Here is a 16479-nt window from a genome sequence, read left to right as displayed (position 1 = left end):
CATTTGAAGTTAGATGGACCACAGACCTTTGTGCGGGCCTTTGAGAGATGCCCACAGAATTCGTCTTAAGGAGTGACAAGATGATAGAGATAGAGATATATAGTCCATCAATGAATAATGGCATGTTTGTTGGTGCGGGCAACCTGTGGCCCTGCAGATGTTGTAGGATTAAAACTCCCAACACCATCCCTAACTGCTGGCCCTGCTTGCCTGGGTCTAATGAGAGTCCAACATCTGGGGGGGTCAAAGCTTCCCCACCCACAATTCACTGCAAAGTTTTGTGGGGTGCTTTTAACCACTCTATTCAGCAAAGGGGCTGTCATGCACTACATGCCACAATTCCCAGCATCTCCAGGTATGGCCATGGGGGCTGATTTCTGCTGAAACCTGTCCTTCAATTTCTCAGCAGTTTTCTTCTCCTGCAAAAGAGGCATCCATTTCTCTTCCTCTTTCTTTCCTCTGCCCCATAGAATGTTACTGACATTACCTCTCTGTTTTCATGATTTCTGAATGCAATTTCTTAATTCAAAAATTGATGGAGAATGATTGCAGGAGAAAAGCGGGAGCAATTTTTGGCGGAGCGGGAGGTCCTGTCTGAAACCCTGGAGAGTTGCTAGTAAGCTCAGTTGGTGGAGCATAGAACTCTTAATCTCGGGATCATTGTTTCAAGCCCCCTGTTGGGCAAAAGATTCTTGCATTGAGCAGGGCTGGACTAGATGACTCTTGCAATCCCTTCCATCTTTACAATTTGATGGTTCTATTATTCTAATTTATATAAAGAGTATCTCTGTGTGCATGCGCGCGCGCGCACACACACATGCATTGTTAAGGCAGCTTCTTGTATTCATAGAAATCACAGAATTGTAGGGTTGGATTGGGGATATGCAGCTGTCCCTTATGGGGATCAAACCTGCAGCCCTGGCATTATCAGCATCACAGTCTACCAAACTGAGCTAGAGAAAACTATGTCTTCATGCACCAGTGGGGAACCCTTTTAAGCCCAAGGGTGGGTTCCTTTCTGGGCAACCTTCTGGAGGCCACATGCCATTGGTGGGCAGGGCTAGAGGCAAATGTGAGCAGGATATATATATATATATATATATATATATATATATATATATATATATGTTACTTTGCACATTAGGCTAATTTGTTCACACACTCACACACCCCGGCACTCATGCAAACAAGAGGCATTATCATTTATAGGATGAACCAAAGGACACTCTCAAGCACACCTTGACCACCTTGCAAGCAGGGAAAACAATTAGGGTACAAAGCAGGACAAGTGAGGGCTGAAACCTAGGGAGAGGGCTTGTTGCCTAGGGAGAGTTCTGAGGATCAAGTAGAGAGACCTGGAAGACTACCTTGGGTTCCTAGACCTGAGGTTCCCTCTCATGTCTTAATGAAAGGGTTGTGGGTTGGTGGTAAAGCATGCACTTTTCAAACAGAATGACCCTGCATTATGCAGGACTGGGGACCCTTCTGAAACTCTGGGAAGCCATTGACTGTCAGTGTAGTCAACTCTGGGCTAGATGGACAAAAGGATCAAGTGGGCATAATGAAGATTCTTATGTTCCTCTCTAAAAGAAAATAGGACTCAATTAAAAAAATGCTGGATCTGTGTTTTGGGTTGTTTTTTTTTTAAAAAAAAGAATTGTTGACCAGAGAGTTTGCAGATGAATGCGATGAAACCAGGAAAGGGGATGGTCTACTTCCTAATTCTCCCAGGCCACCAACTTCCCTGTTGCGGGTGGTGATGTTGCAAACGGAGTGCTCTACTCCACACCGAGTTGGCCTGCAGCTCTCTGACACCTCCAAGTTGCCTTCAGGCTGCAAGAGTCCAGCTGGAACCCAATGAGGTAAGAGTGGTCATCTCAGGGCTTCTCCAGAAACAGCATTGACCCCCTGGGATGTCCTTGGAGGGCTGGGGGAGTCCCAGAGGAAAGCACTGGGCACTGGAAGGGCTAGGGAGGTCCAGACAGAGACGGAGAAGTGGATTTAGAATTGGGAAAATGAGAGACTAGGAGAAACCAAAATGGCCAGATCCACCCAGCCCTAACAGCAGGAGTTGGGGAAGTTCTTGAATGAAGATCTTGAAGAGCAGCTGAAAAGACTTGAGGGGGAGAAGCTGCAGGCCTGGAAAGGGTTAAACATACCTCCCCTTCTGCTTCTGTGCTCCAAGGTTAACCCTCCTGAAGCAGTTAGATAAAATGAAAACACAGGCAGTCTGCAGAGAGTTAACAAGATCTCAAGCTCAGCCAAAGGAAAGAATATGTGAGTGAGAAGACCTTTCCTCCAGTTAGCCAGCCAGCCTGCCTGCCTGCCTCCTTCCATCTTTTGGGGTGCAGAGGTGCCAGCTTCTGAGTTGGATACAGTAGCTCTGTCTCTGAAAGCAGTTTGATATACAGGAGCAAACAGAAGAAACTTCTTCTGCAGCATGATGGAAATAAACATCACTGTCCAGCACTTTCTTAAGATCAGGCTGACACTGAAAACAGAAGAGCAGTCCAGGCTGGCTTTTTCCAGTCATTTGGCAACTTTATTTTGGATTCCATGAGAAGGGGTAAAAAGAGGGGGGAGGGAGAGAAAGAGAGTGAGAAGCTCCTTCCACTAGCCTGCTTTGACCCATTCCCCCCCCCCCCCCGTAATTGTTTCTGTTGAAAATACAAGGTACAATACATAATTAATTGGTATGATGAACAAGCTGCTTACATCTTTTGCTGAGTGGCTGGGTAAGGCAGGAGTGGAGAGACTTTTTCAGTCCATGGGCCACATTCTCTCAATGACATGTTTCTGGGGGCTGCACACCAGTGGTGGGTGTAGTCACACACACACACATACACACCATCCTCCATCCAGGAAAGCAAGAGGCATTATCACACTTCAATGATACATTCAGCCAGGTAAAGCCAACAGCCAGGGAAGGATGTGGCCTGAGAGGGATGCATGCCCTGGGCAGTGTATTAAGGGCCAGATAGAACTGCTTGAACGGCCACATTCCCCCACCTTCCTCCTGCCTAAACCTGATGTTCACTATCCCCAGGGTGAGGTCTGCTGGAGATAACAGGGACAGTGTTTTCTTTTTATAAAACTTTTAAGGATGTTGCACTGCCAAGTGAACCTAGTGAGGCATCTGTGACCCTAACCCTTGCTTCCTTCTGCTTCCTTTGCTTGCCTCTGCAGAACAAAGATGGATGCGGGGAGGTTCTTCAGCTGGTGGTGCCTCCTCCTTTTCTTGATACTGATGGAATCGTCTACAGGAGCTGATCCTCCACACTTCTGCTATGGAGCACCAGGACTTCCTGGTGTGCCTGGCCCTCCGGGAAAGGATGGCAGAGATGGGCTGAAAGGATCCAAGGGAGAGCCAGGTAAGCATCTTCTTCCTTCTCCTCCCCATCCTCCTCCTCCCATGGTCTATGGGCCTAATTAAGGTAAACCAGGGTTCTTGATTTGGACCATGAGGTTTGAGAGCCAGTGTGGTGTAGTGGTTAAGAGCGGTAGTCTCGTAATCTGGTGAACCGGGTTCGCGTCTCCGCTCCTCCACATGCAGCTGCTGGGTGACCTTGGGCCAGTCATACTTCTTTGAAGTCTCTCAGCCCCACTCACCTCACAGAGTGTTTGTTGTGGGGGAGGAAGGGAAAGGAGAATGTTAGCCGCTTTGAGACTCCTTAAAAGAGAATGAAAGGCGGGATATCAAATCCAAACTCTTCTTCTTCTTCTCTTCTTTTCTCTAAAACACTTTCACTGGCCCCACACCCTGAGTCATATATATTGGCAGGTGTTTGGAAGGCAAAGACTCTGCTGAGAAGAAATAATCAGGTGCTTAATGTGTACTCCTGGTTGTTCCTTGGCAAGCATTGCTTGTTGACTGAGTCAATCAGCTGATCGGTGCTGACAACAAGTCGTGCAGAGTTTTGATTCAAATTGCAACTTATTTTCCTTTGCAGGCAGCTTTGCCAGAGAGGGGAAGCAACATCCATTTGCAGGGATGATTTGACTCCAAGTCACAACTGCAAAAGGACAAAGCAGGGCTCACTGTCAGTATGCAATCAGCATTGACAGCAATGTTCTTTTTTCTCCTCTTGCAAGTGCAACAACCAGAAGTTGTCACTAGACTTCATAACATTGTCAGGCTGGATCTAACTCCCTGCCCTATTCCATGCGACAGCCAGAGAGAGGAGAAATGGCTATTTAAGACAACATTCAATCACCTTAACTTCAAGTCAAGATGGGAGAGGGAGAGGATATTGCCCCATAAGAGGGTGACATGGTGTCAGAGCTGCCTCTAGGTCCCAGCTCACAGAGGACCAACGCTAGGCTGTCGTAATGTACAAAAGTCTTTATTGAGGTTCAGTTTCCATTTCAAAGCCGCAGCGCGCAGCTCTACGTCTTAAACCCTAGACCGGCGAAGTCCCGTCTGAGTCCCCTCCCCTTTGACACCAGTTTAAGATCCTAGCCCTGCTCCACCTTTTACGCTGCTCTCTCCTCTTCTGGGTCCTCCTGCCCGCTGGGGCATTGCCCTTTCTGGACTCTTCCGACGCTGAGTCGCTTAGCTCCTCCCCCTGCCTCCTGCGGGCTTTAGGACCCAGTTCCCAATCCTCATCCTCTGCTGTCCCGCGCTCCTGTACATTTGAACTTGCCTCTCACGCCAACCCAGTGACCTTTCTCCTAACCGTTACACTACTTCGGTCACTGCTTCCCTCTTCCGGGATACTGGCCGGATCTGACCTCCCCTCCGTTGTCCGACTTTCTGATGGAGGCGTGGTCAGCCCTGCCTTATCTTCTCTCCCTGGTGGGGAATGCACTGGCCCCGATCCTTGGGACTCTTCCCCCCCACTCTGCTCTGGTGGGGAAGCTGGTCCTGATTTCCAACTACTGCTCTGGGAGTCCCTGCTGCCCCCTTGCTCCTGGGGCGTTCCCCTTGGGAACCCCCTACTCCTGGCCACTGGCGCCCCCTTCTGTGAATCTTCCGATTCGCTGGAGAGGCTCATGGAATCCCTCAGTCCACTGTCCTCTTCTCCTACGCTCCCCTCGGATTCTTCCCCTTCGCTCTCCATCTCCTCTCTTCCCTGTGCCTCTGCTCCTGAGCCCCTGACACATGGTAAGCTCCTTGGAGTACCAACTTCTGTAACAGCACACCCAGTTAGCCAGTGAGAGCCAGTGTGGTGTAGTGGTTAGAGTGTTGGATTAGAATCAGGAGTAAAGGTAAAGGTAAAGGGACCCCTGAGCATTAGGTCCAGCCGTGACCGACTCTGGGGTTGCGGCGCTCATCTCACTTTATTGGCCGAGGGAGCCGGCGTACAGCTTCCGGGTCATGTGGCCAGCATGACTAAGCCGCTTCTGGTGAACCAGAGCAGCGCACGGAAACGCCGTTTACCTTCCTACAGGAGCGGTACCTATTTATCTACTTGCACTTTGAAGTGCTTTTGAACTGCTAGGTTGGCAGGAGCAGGGACCAAGCAACGGGAGCTCACCCCGTCACGAGGATTCGAACTGCCGAACTTTTGATTGGCAAGTCCTAGGCTCTGTGGTTTAACCCACAGTGCCACCCGCGTCCCTAGAACCAGGAGACCAGGGTTCAAATCCTCACTCGGCCAAGAAGCTCACTGGGTCTGATTTTGGGCCTCTCAGCCTAACCTACCTCACAGGGTTGTTGTGGGGATTAAATGAGGAACAGGGACCCTTGGAGAAAAAGGTGGGATATAAATGCAATTAAAAATAATAATAGCCCTCCACAAGGAATAGGCAGCCCATGATCAGATCAAGCAGCCCATGTGTCTTCCTTTTATCTTCACTAGTTGGAACATCCCTGGGTAGTTCTCCAGCTAGGGAGCTTCGAAAGCACATTTTGCTCCATAAGAAGCTGAGTGTGTATGGTAGCCCCAGATTTGGCACAGACAGGAAGCAGTGTGGTGGAAGGGATGGTTGTGTCCTTCATCCCCATCCGCCTGATTCATCCTTTCTTTCCTTTCTCCACTCACGACCTTCACTCCTTTGGTCCTCTGCAGGCCCACCAGCCATTCCTGGAAGTCGAGGTCCTAAGGGAGAGGAAGGAGAACCTGGAGCTCCTGGTCATGTGGGGAAGAATGGGCCTCGAGGCGCTGCTGGACCTCCGGGGGAGCCCGGCCCCAAGGGGGACAGGGGTGAACCAGGGGAGCCGGGTGGCTACAAGCGGAACCACCAGTCGGCCTTCACGGTGATGCGTCAGACAGCTCAGTACCCTGCCAAGAACGCCCCCGTCGTCTTCAACAGGGCCATCACCAACATTAACCAGGACTACGACCTCAACAACGGCAAGTTCACATGTCGTATCCCTGGCCTCTACTACTTCACCTACCACACGTCCCAGACAGCCAACCTCTGCGTCAACATGTACCTGAACCGGGACAAGATAGCCAGCTTCTGTGACCACATGTCCAATGACAAGCAAGTCAGCTCGGGTGGCATCCTGCTTCAGATGAAGCAGGGGCACCAGGTGTGGCTGGCAGTCAACGACTACAATGGCATGGTGGGCATTGGGGGATCTGATAGTGTCTTCTCAGGCTTCCTTCTCTTCCCAGACTAGATTCTTGGTGGAGCAGATGAGCACAGTTTTCCTTCCATGCCTTCAAGCTTGGGATGGACATAATTTTTTTAGTTTCTAGGTGTCTCATTTTCCCAGTCTTAAATTCGGCATGGGGAGGGGATGTGCTTAACCCTTTCTGGGCCAGCAGCTTCCCCACACCCAAATCATTTGAGTGTTTAACCCTTTCCAGGTCCTCCGCTTCTCTCCAGAATGTTTATCTGATAGCTTCCCCATCAGAAGCTACAACACATTGTAGAGGGACTAGGTGGGATATTTTCCAACTCTGCAATGCTATGAGTCTTTCCCAAGCTTTGAGGTGCAGCTACTTTTATCATTCTTATTCTTCATCCTTGTTCCACCATATCTTAGCTGTTGTGAAAGAAAGAAAAACATGCTCAATAAAGCAACTCTTTTTTTGGCTTCATATTTATGAATGTGTGAATTTTTAAAACACTCTAAAACAGTCAGCAGGCTTCAAAATGGATCTAAAAGGTTTGTGTCCGCTTTGGAAACAAAGGCTCATTAATTCACAACGGGTCTCTATTATCTTCTGGCTGCTTTCCCCAAAGACTCAAAGCATGCCACTGAAACAAAAAGAAATGAAAATAAAAATGAGTAATCAGCCACAACCAAATCACAGCTTTGCCTTTTCAGTTTGGGAGTTTCCAGAGGGAGTTAACACTGAACACAATGGGACTTGCTTCTAAATTGATGGGATTGTACTACTGGAAAAGTACCTTTCTAGTGTCCCCTAGATCAAATATTGGTTTATTTATTGCATTTGCATCCCACCGTTTTCTCCAAGGAGCTCAGGGTAGTGCACAAAGCTCTCCTAATTTAATCCCCACAACAACCCTGTGAGGTAGGTTAGGTTGAGAGGCAGCAACTGGTCCAATTTCTCTCCATGAGCTTCATGGCCAAGTGGGGGACTTGAACTCTGGCCTCCCAGCTCCTAGTCTGACACTCTAAACCTGACACCACACTAGAATTTGGAGAGGTGAGTTGAAACACCTCTCCAGAAAATGTTGTTAAGAGAAAAGGTTTGAACCAGCCTTCCCCAACCTGACAGCCTGCAGATGCTTTTGGACTGTGACTCCCATCATCCCTGAGCACTGAGCCATGCCGGCTGGGGCTGATGGGAGTTTGGACCCGAAAGCAGCTGGAGGGCCACCGGTTGTCTGTCACTGGTTTGAACCTGCTGCAGGTGTGATGCAGCTCTGATCTAGTTTGTGCTGCTAATTGTCTTGGCATTCCAAAGCGGAAGGGAAGCATGCTTTGGACTCTGCCAACAGCTAAAGGTGGAAGAGCCACTATAAGGTTGCATCTCCTGCCTCTTAGTAAGAGCACTATGGCAAGGTGAAGACCAGTCTGGCCCTATCTATCAACCAAAGAAGGAACAGCTGCAGGGTTCTTCCTTCCACCATCACCACCCTGTCCAGAAGGAGAACTTTGCTCTAAGTGCCAATTGCACTAGAACTTCAGAGCTGAAGCAAAGCCCACTGTGATCCCATCTGCTGGCTAAGAGGAAAAGGGGTGTAGGTTTGGGAGTTTGGTATATTTAGAATGGAGAAGAGAAGGTTGAGAGGTGGCACCTTCAAATATCTGAAGGGCTGTCCCATGGAAGGTGGAGCCAGCTTTGTTTCTGCTGCTCCAGAGGGTAGGGCCCAAACCAATGGATTCAAGTTACAAGAAAGGAGATTCCAACTAAAGTTACAAGAAAGGAAATTCCAACTAAACATTAAGGAGAACTTTCTGACAAAGCTATTTGTCAGTAGAATAATGGTGGATGGTGGGGTCTCCTTCTCTGGAGGTTTTTAAACAGACGTTGGATGGCTATCTGTCAGGGATTTGTTAGCTTTGATTCCTTCGCTGCAGGCAGTTGGACTAGGTGGTCCTTGAACTAGATGGTTCCAACTCTACAATACTAGGATTCTAGGATTTTACCCCTTCAAACCATACCGCCTCATTTTCATCATCAGAACTGTTAGCACGTAGGAACAGAGGAAGTTGCTTTATACAGAATCCAACCCTTAGTCCATCAAGCTTAGGTCAGATTCACATTAAACATTAGGAAGAACTTTCTGATGCAAGAGCTGTTTGACAGTGGAAGGTGGTAGACTTCCCTTCTGTTTTTTTTAAACAGAGGTTGGGTGACCATCTGTTTGGGATCCTTTAGCTGTGACTTCTGCAGAAGCCCATCCAGGTCATAACAGGACAACAATATACACATAGCTTTATTTTATTTTATTTATTGCCCTATATCCGGGGATTTCAGAGCGGTTTGCAGAATAAAATCAAGAAGAAATAAAACCACAAAATAAATAATAAAAATAAAAACAACAACCCAATAGCTCTGCTCCACACACACACACAAAAACACATTTTAAAAGGGCATAGGATGTAAATCAGATCAACCAAAGGCCTGGTTAAAAAGGAACAAGGTGTATAATGAAGGTTCCAGGAAATCTTCCCTGGGGAGAGCATACCACAGGCGGGGAGCCACTGCTGAGAAGGCCCATTCTCATGTTGCCACCCTCCAGACCTCTCAAGGAGGAAGCACACAAAGAAGGGCCTCAGAAGATGATCTCAGGGTCTGGGTAGGTTCATATGGAAAGAGGCAGTCCTTGACATATTGCAGTCCTGAACTGTTTAAGGCTTTATAGGTCAAAACCAGCACTTTGAATTGGGCCCGGAAACTAAATAAATAGCTTTAGGGTGCTTTTCAATAAACAAACAAAATACAAAAGCAATTTCCCAGGCCTTTACAATACATTTGGCAACCTAACAATACAACCCTATGCACATCTACTTAGAAGGAGGGAGAGGTGAGTCTATTTTGGTTTTGTTCCTCTCTTCCCCAATAAATCCAGTTCTCCACATTTACACATCACCTTTCAATCCTTTTTTCTTTTCTTTTCTTTTCTTTTCAAAAAGTCCTCATAAGAATTCACCAGCATTTTAGAGCGAATTTCTCCTGATATCTGATGGGTTCCCACATGGAAGGTGGAGCAAGCATGTTTTCTGCTGCTCCAGAGGGTATGACCCAAACTGCTGGAGGTTTTTAAGCAGAAGTTGGATGGTCACCTGTCAGGGATTATTTAGCTGTGGTTCCTGTATTGGGTTAGATGTTCCTGGGGGCCCTTCCCATTCTACAATTCTATAATTTTACCTTGGGACTTGAGAACACCCAGTGAAGCCAAATGTTGGCTCATTCAGGTAAGACAAAAGAATGTTCACAGAGGGAGGGTGTGGTATCCCACAAGAGGCAGTGATGGTCTCTAACTTGGATTAGTGGATAAAAACTCAGTTAAGAGGTATATGAAGTACTGGAGCTGAGGCTCCAATACTTTGGCCACCTCATGAGAAGAGAAGACTCCCTGAAAAAGACCCTGATGTTGGGAAAGATGGAGGGCACAAGGAGAAGGGGAGGACAGGATGAGATGGTTGGCTAGTGTTCTCGAAGCTACCAGCATGAGTTTGACCAAACTGTGGGAGGCAGTGGAAGACAGGAGTGCCTGGCCTGCTCTGGTCCATGGGGTCACAAAGAGTCAGACACTACTAAACGACTAAACAACAACAGTGACTATGTTACCCCTCCACTGTCAGAAGCAGTAGGCCTCTGAGTACCTGTTGTTGGGAATCACTGGTGGGGAGAGTTACTGTTGCACTCAGATCCTATTTGTTGTCTTCCTATTGAGGCATCTGGTTGGCCACTCTGAGCAGGTTAGTGTACAAGTTGGGCCTTTGGCCAAATCCAGCACAACTCTCCTTACGTTCTCATGGCTGAAAAGAGTGCTGACACCCAGGAGACTAGCACAGAGCATCCTCAAGCCCAGAAGCACCAGCTGTGCCCTTGTGGGTTTCCGCCAAACCACAAGCCATTGGGAAAATGCCTTTGCTCGGAAAACGGCTGACCAGGCAAGGGCAGGTTCCCCATATTTCTTGCGCAGCTTGCACAAAGGTCCTCCAGAAATAGCACCACACTTCCCCGTGCTGTGTGGATGTGAAAGTACTGGTGTGTTTGTGGAAGGAGGGAGAAGGAGGGGAGCCAAATGGAAAAAAGGGAAGCAAACTCCAATTTCCCTTTTGTTGCAAACCCTGGGAGATAGGAGGGAGGCAGATACCACACAACTCATGGGGGGAGGTGTTTCTTCCTGTCTCTGCTGTGTGAGCATCCTCAGTGTGGGCCTGGAGCGTGGCGAGTCTTGCTGTCCAGAGATTCTTTGAGAAGCTGCAAGGTAAGAGAAAGGCGTTCATTGAATTATTTCCCCTTGCATTCCAGACCAGCCTTTGGAGGGGTGAGGAATGGATGGCTGCTGGCCAGAACATCTCCAGAGGGAGATCCAAAGAGGGCACTAGTAGATAGGAAGCTGCCTCACCCCAAGTCAGACTACTAGTCCATCTAGCTCAGTAGTGCCTACACTGATTGGCAGCGTCTTTCCAGGATTTCAGACCAGGAGTCTCTCCCAGCACTACCTGGCAATGCAGGAGATTGAACCCAGGACCTTCTGCATGCAAAGCAGGTTCTCTACCACCGATGACTACAACACTAAAGCACACAGAGCAGCACTGTGCTAGAATCTCTCTCTCTCTCTGTTGTTCATACAGGAAAAGGGTTTCTATAAGGCATGGCTTTCTAAAATGGAAATGTCAGCACTCTGAATTTAGAAATTGGCAACCAGAAGGGTTCTCTCGGTGATGGATTGAGATGGTCCAAAAGGGTAGCACAAGTTTAGAAACGAGAAAGCTAGTTCAGCAGAGGACAGATAGCTTGTGTGAGGATCCATGCTTCATTTCATCCAGTAGCATCAATAACCCTTGGGATGTCACTGCTGTGGTCAAGGAAAGGGGATGAGACTCTGGAGAGGCTTATTTTGCAAAGCTGGGTTGACACCAGGGAATTGATGTGCCTGGGAAGAGATTTCCTCTACAGACCATGCCGGCTCCTAAATAATAGGAACACAGGAAGCTGCCTTAGACTGAGTCAGAGAGCATTAGTCCATCAAGCCCATTAGTGTTCACACCAACTGGAAGCCACTCTCTAGGGTTTCAGGCACATGGCATTCCCAGCCCGACCTGAAAATGCCAAGGATTGAACCTGGGACCTTCTGCATGCAAGGCAGATGCTCTGCCACCAAGCCTTTCCCAGTTAGAGTACTGAGCTAATGGAGGAAGCACACCTGCAGACCCTCCAGGAGTCCCTATTTTCCAGGAACAGCCCTGGATTTACAGAAGCTGTCCCCATTTCTGATTTGATCCCAGAATGTGCCACTTTTTCTTATAACGTCCCTATTTTCATCTGAGAAATGCTGGAGGGTATGTGAGGGTGTTCTTCTTGATGTTAAGTTGGAATCTCCTTCCTTGTCATTTGAAATCATTGGTTCAGCCCCTACCCCCTGGAGCCACAGAAAACAAGCTTGCTCCATCTTCCATGTGAGAGATAGATATTTGAAGGTGCCTATCTCCTCTCAGTCTCCTCTTTTCCAGGCTAACCCTAAGATCCCTAAGATTCCTTTTTACACCATCAAGGCAGGTGTCCCCCATCCTATATTTGTGCCTCCAGTTATACTTGCCTTTGTGCGTTGCTGGTCTCCCAGCTGGGTGCTCCTGCTTTCTCCCTTTGCCTTTCCAGGATGCTGAGTCCCAAGAGGTTGGCATGGGCACTGCTGATGTGCCTGAATGCAGCCTGGCTGGTTGGTGCTGACAGTTGCCGGGGGCCCCAGCTCATCCCAGGAACTCCAGGCATGCCAGGTGCCCCAGGCCCTGATGGCAGCGATGGAGTGCCAGGGAGTAAGGGTGAACGAGGTAAGGGGGCATTCACTTGGCGTGGGGCATGCTTTCTTTCTCACTATGGTTCTCATCCACAATGCAACATGAGCATCTGAGCTGGAAATCTGTCCCAACCTATCAGGGAGCCAATCTATTGCATGACGGGGAGGCAGGGAAGCAGCGAGGGAGGGAGGGAGTTTTGAGGAGGGGTCCTTACCAATAACCCTCTGTTGTGAAGGGCATGCTGATGGTGATTTCCCAGGACATGAGCCACATTCTCTCAACATCACAGGAGCAGCTTGAGATAGAAAGAGAGAGTTATATCCAACCACCCTACTCAGAGACAGAGCAGACCCCACTGCAATTAAGAAACCTATGTGAGCCATGCACATTAATTTCAATGGGTTTACCCACTGGCTAAAATTACTTTTTGAGAGCTCTCGGCTCAGCTCTAATTTATCAATTTGTGGGGTTGGGAGTTCCACATAAAAACAGTTCCCTTATTTATGACATCGATACCCCACCTTTCCTGCAAGGAGGCCAAGGCAGTGTGTACAATTTTCTCCTTCCCCATCTTATCCTCACAAAAAAAAAAAAAAACCATGAGACTGGTCAGGCTGAGGGTGCCCAGTAACAGGCCCAAGGTGACCCAGTGAGCTTCGTGGCTGAGTGGGGATTCAAATGCTGGGCCAGGCCTGACCAAGTTTATAACACAGGTTTCTCCACACACACCTCACCTCTTAATGGGATGGTGAATATTGTGCACCTGGAAGCTGTTGGATGAATGAAAACTGGCTCTTGTGTTGAAATAAAAAAAAATTCCAGTCCAAAAATATGGTTCAAAAGCTTTTCTTTTCCAAACAATTTAAAATGATAAATGTTACATTCATAATTTCTTATACTGATCCCAGCAAAAGGCATAATGCCATAGATTACAAATATATTGAATTTTGAGCTTAAAATCAAAGCTCCATGTCTTCTCCATCGCAGCCTCCATTAGCCTCAGGCTGTTTGTGGGAGACAGAAATTCACATGTCCATTCTCTTCACTAGCTTGGAACAAAGAGAGCACTCCACCCGAGACTGATGCCTACAGATTAGCATATGCATAGACCTGTAATACTCTCTCTTTCCTGTGACTTTAAGCACAAAGATACAGTTCCATGTTACAACTCCATTAATGATTAACCTGTCAGGCTCTTCTTCAGCTTCAATGTAAATTTCCAGCCATGCTTCACAGTGCTACAGAGGCACATTATAGATGTGTTTTCCATTTCAACATACATTAAGCAATTCTACTTAACACCTCTGCCTTCTTCTTTCCTACTTCTCATAGGTCCTCCTGGGGGTGTTGAAGCAAACAGGGATTCTGGAGAACCAGGGGAGCCAGGAGAGCCTGGTTACCCTGGCAAAGTTGGGCCCAGAGGACCAGCAGGGTTCAAAGGGCCCCCAGGATCTCCTGGCCCACAAGGAGCCAAAGGAGAATCTGGTGACTACAAGACCTCGCTCAAATCCGCCTTCTCGGCCTCCCGGGGAATCTCCATGCTGCCTCGGCGTGCGCAGCCCATCCGCTTCGACCGCGTCCACACCAACGTCAATGGCCACTATGAGAGCCGCTATGGGCGTTTTGTCTCCAACATCACCGGGATTTACTACTTCACCTACCACGTAACCTCCCGGGGCAACCTGTGTGTCCAGATCAAGAAAGGGCAAGGCAGCCGGGGTGAGAGGATCGTAGCCTTCTGTGACTACGTCTACAATGCCTTCCAGGTCACCATGGGCGGTGTGGTTCTCCGCGTGCAAAGGGGCGAGTCGGTCTGGTTAGAGCCTACAGAGAAGAACTCGCTCATCGGGGGCACGGAAGGGGCAGACAGCATCTTCTCCGGGTTCTTACTGTTCCCCATTTAGCTAGAGGAACCCGGGGACCTGCTTTCCTGCTTGCTCTCTCCACCAGACTCCACCCTCTGCTGCAGGTCTGGTCTTTGGAAACTGCCGGCCAGGGATGGAGCACAAGGTATGGGAACTGCAATGCCCTTGCCTCTCTGAAATGGTGCAGCCTTAATGGGTGATCATTGATAGGTTCTTTCAATAACCACTCGACCTTTTCAAACCCCCTACCCCCTCAAAAGAAAAACCCCATCACAAGAGGTCTCTGCTGTAACTTTGTAAACAAATAAACAATCACTTGTGCTTTGGTTTGGAGAGTTATTGTTGATTGCATAAGGAAGGATGAGAGACGTTGCTTTGTTGGTCACCACGAGGGGGCAGCAGATACCTAGGGATAGCTGACCCCACTTGCTATCTAGCAAGCCTTGGCCAGAAAGAAAGTTTCCAAGAAAAGGAATTTATATACTCTAGATCCTGACATAAACAGTACTATGGCTGGGGTGGGGGAAGCCTTTATTTCTTTTAGAGCTGTCACAAAACCCACTCCTCCCCTCTCCCCAAAAACCCCCTGACCCCCCCCCCCCCAGTCAGTGAATTTCGTGGGAAGCACATTTCTGCAGTTCCTTTCTCTGAAGGGTCTGGATGTGATGTTATTCCGGATAAGGACATCTGCAAAGTTCAATCAAGAGGGGCTTGGAAACCAACTTTCAGAGGTTCATTAAAATTGACCTCAGAACCAAGGGAAGCTTAGAAAAGTAACTAAGATCACCTCTGGCTTTGGCACCAGAGGAGTCACCACTGCACACAAACCCCATCTCCAAAGCTCCTGACCCAAACACACTCCATTTCAGGGAAGAACTGTACCTCAGTGGTAGAACATCTACTTTGCATGCAGAAGGTTTGAACTTCGATCCCCAGGAGCTCCAGGTGGAGAGAGAACTGTGCCTAAAATCCCAGAGAACTGCTGCCGGTCAGTGTAGACAGTACTGAACTAGATGAACCAAAGGTGTTACTCCATATAATGCAGCTTCACATTTTCCTATTCTCCCTTTCCTTATAGTTCGGGGATGGGCAATGTCTGGTTTGTTGGACAAACCTGCACACATACACACAGGTTCTCCAATTTGGCTTACAAGGCCATTTCTCTCAAACCACACCCACCGACCCCATACCTAATGTCATATTATCTATTTATTTGTTTATTTATTGCATTGCTATGCCAACTTTTTTCTCCAAGGAGCTCAAAGCAGTGTGCATGGTTTTTAAAATGCAAGCCCCACTGAATTCAGTAGAACTTCCTTCCTAGTAAAAATGCACAGGGTATATCAGCTTTCATCCTCATTCAACACGGCCTAGAAATCCCGTCACAGAGCCACAATTCCCTGAGTTCCCTGGGAAGAGGGATCAATAAACCACTCTGGGAATGGTAGCTCTCGGAGGGGAACAGAGATGCCCTAACAACTCTCAGAACCCTTAACAAACTACAGTTCCCAGGATGCTTTGGGGGTAAGCATCCATGACTGTTTAAAGCGATCCAATATAGCTTTAAATGTATGGTGCAGATGGGACCATTGTCACCCTTGGGGTGTTGCTGGGGGTGGCATTTTCCTGGCTTAGGTCTCACTTCATCTCCCTTCCTCTTTCTGCACTACTGCCTGCAATGAATCCCTTTTCTCACATCATTGTTCTTCTGGTCATCAGGGCTAAAGAGCTGCTCCACTCTGGACCAGCAGGGAAGGGAAGGGAAGGGAAGGGAAGGGAAGGGAAGGGAAGGGAAGGGAAGGGAAGGGAAGGGAAGGGGAGAGAGAGGGGCGGAATTCGGTTTGGTTCACATTTCCATGCAGCCTTGCCTGCTTTCCACTTCCTGAAGCAGCACGCAAACCGAAACTCATCTCTCCTTCGAAATCCAAAGCTCTCTGAACTTTGTAATTTAGTTCATTGACCAAAGCAAGGGGTGTGTGTATGAGGAAGTGTGCATAAGAAGGCATTCATTAATAAGAATAGCATGTAAAAATGCATACAGTGGTATCTCAGGTTACAGACGCTTCAGGTTACAGACTCCACTAACCCAGAAATAGTACCTTGGGTTAAGAACTTTGCTTCAGGATGAGAACAGAAATTAGTGGCACGGCAGCAGTGGGAGGCCCCATTAGCTAAAGTGGTGCTTCAGGTTAAGAACAATTTCAGGTTAAGATCGGACCTCCAGAACGAATTAAGTTCTTAACCCGAGGTACCACTGTATATTAGTGGAAGGGT

General features: G+C 48.2%; 2 protein-coding genes across 2 annotated transcripts; both read left to right on the top strand.

Moving 5' to 3' along the window:
* Positions 1 to 1702: 1702 nt before the first annotated feature.
* C1QC (complement C1q C chain) lies at positions 1703 to 6992 on the top strand. The gene is made up of 3 exons (XM_079987289.1): positions 1703 to 1862; positions 3187 to 3371; positions 6012 to 6992. The coding sequence occupies exons 1-3, from the start codon at positions 1858 to 1860 to the stop codon at positions 6566 to 6568; spliced, it is 747 nt and encodes a 248-aa protein (XP_079843415.1). The 5' UTR covers positions 1703 to 1857; the 3' UTR covers positions 6569 to 6992.
* Positions 6993 to 10647: 3655 nt separating this feature from the next.
* Positions 10648 to 14531, top strand: C1QB (complement C1q B chain). Its single transcript, XM_079987293.1, has 3 exons — positions 10648 to 10806; positions 12201 to 12373; positions 13673 to 14531. Exons 2-3 carry the CDS (start codon positions 12202 to 12204, stop codon positions 14242 to 14244), a joined length of 744 nt encoding a protein of 247 aa, XP_079843419.1. The 5' UTR covers positions 10648 to 10806; position 12201; the 3' UTR covers positions 14245 to 14531.
* The last annotated feature ends 1948 nt before the right edge of the window (positions 14532 to 16479 follow it).

This window comes from Podarcis cretensis (genome assembly GCF_951804945.1).
Source record: "Podarcis cretensis genome assembly, chromosome: 8".
In the NCBI taxonomy this organism is placed as follows: Eukaryota; Metazoa; Chordata; class Lepidosauria; order Squamata; family Lacertidae; genus Podarcis; species Podarcis cretensis.
Note: the sequence above shows the minus strand (reverse complement) of the source record. Positions and strands in the feature narration are given on the sequence as shown.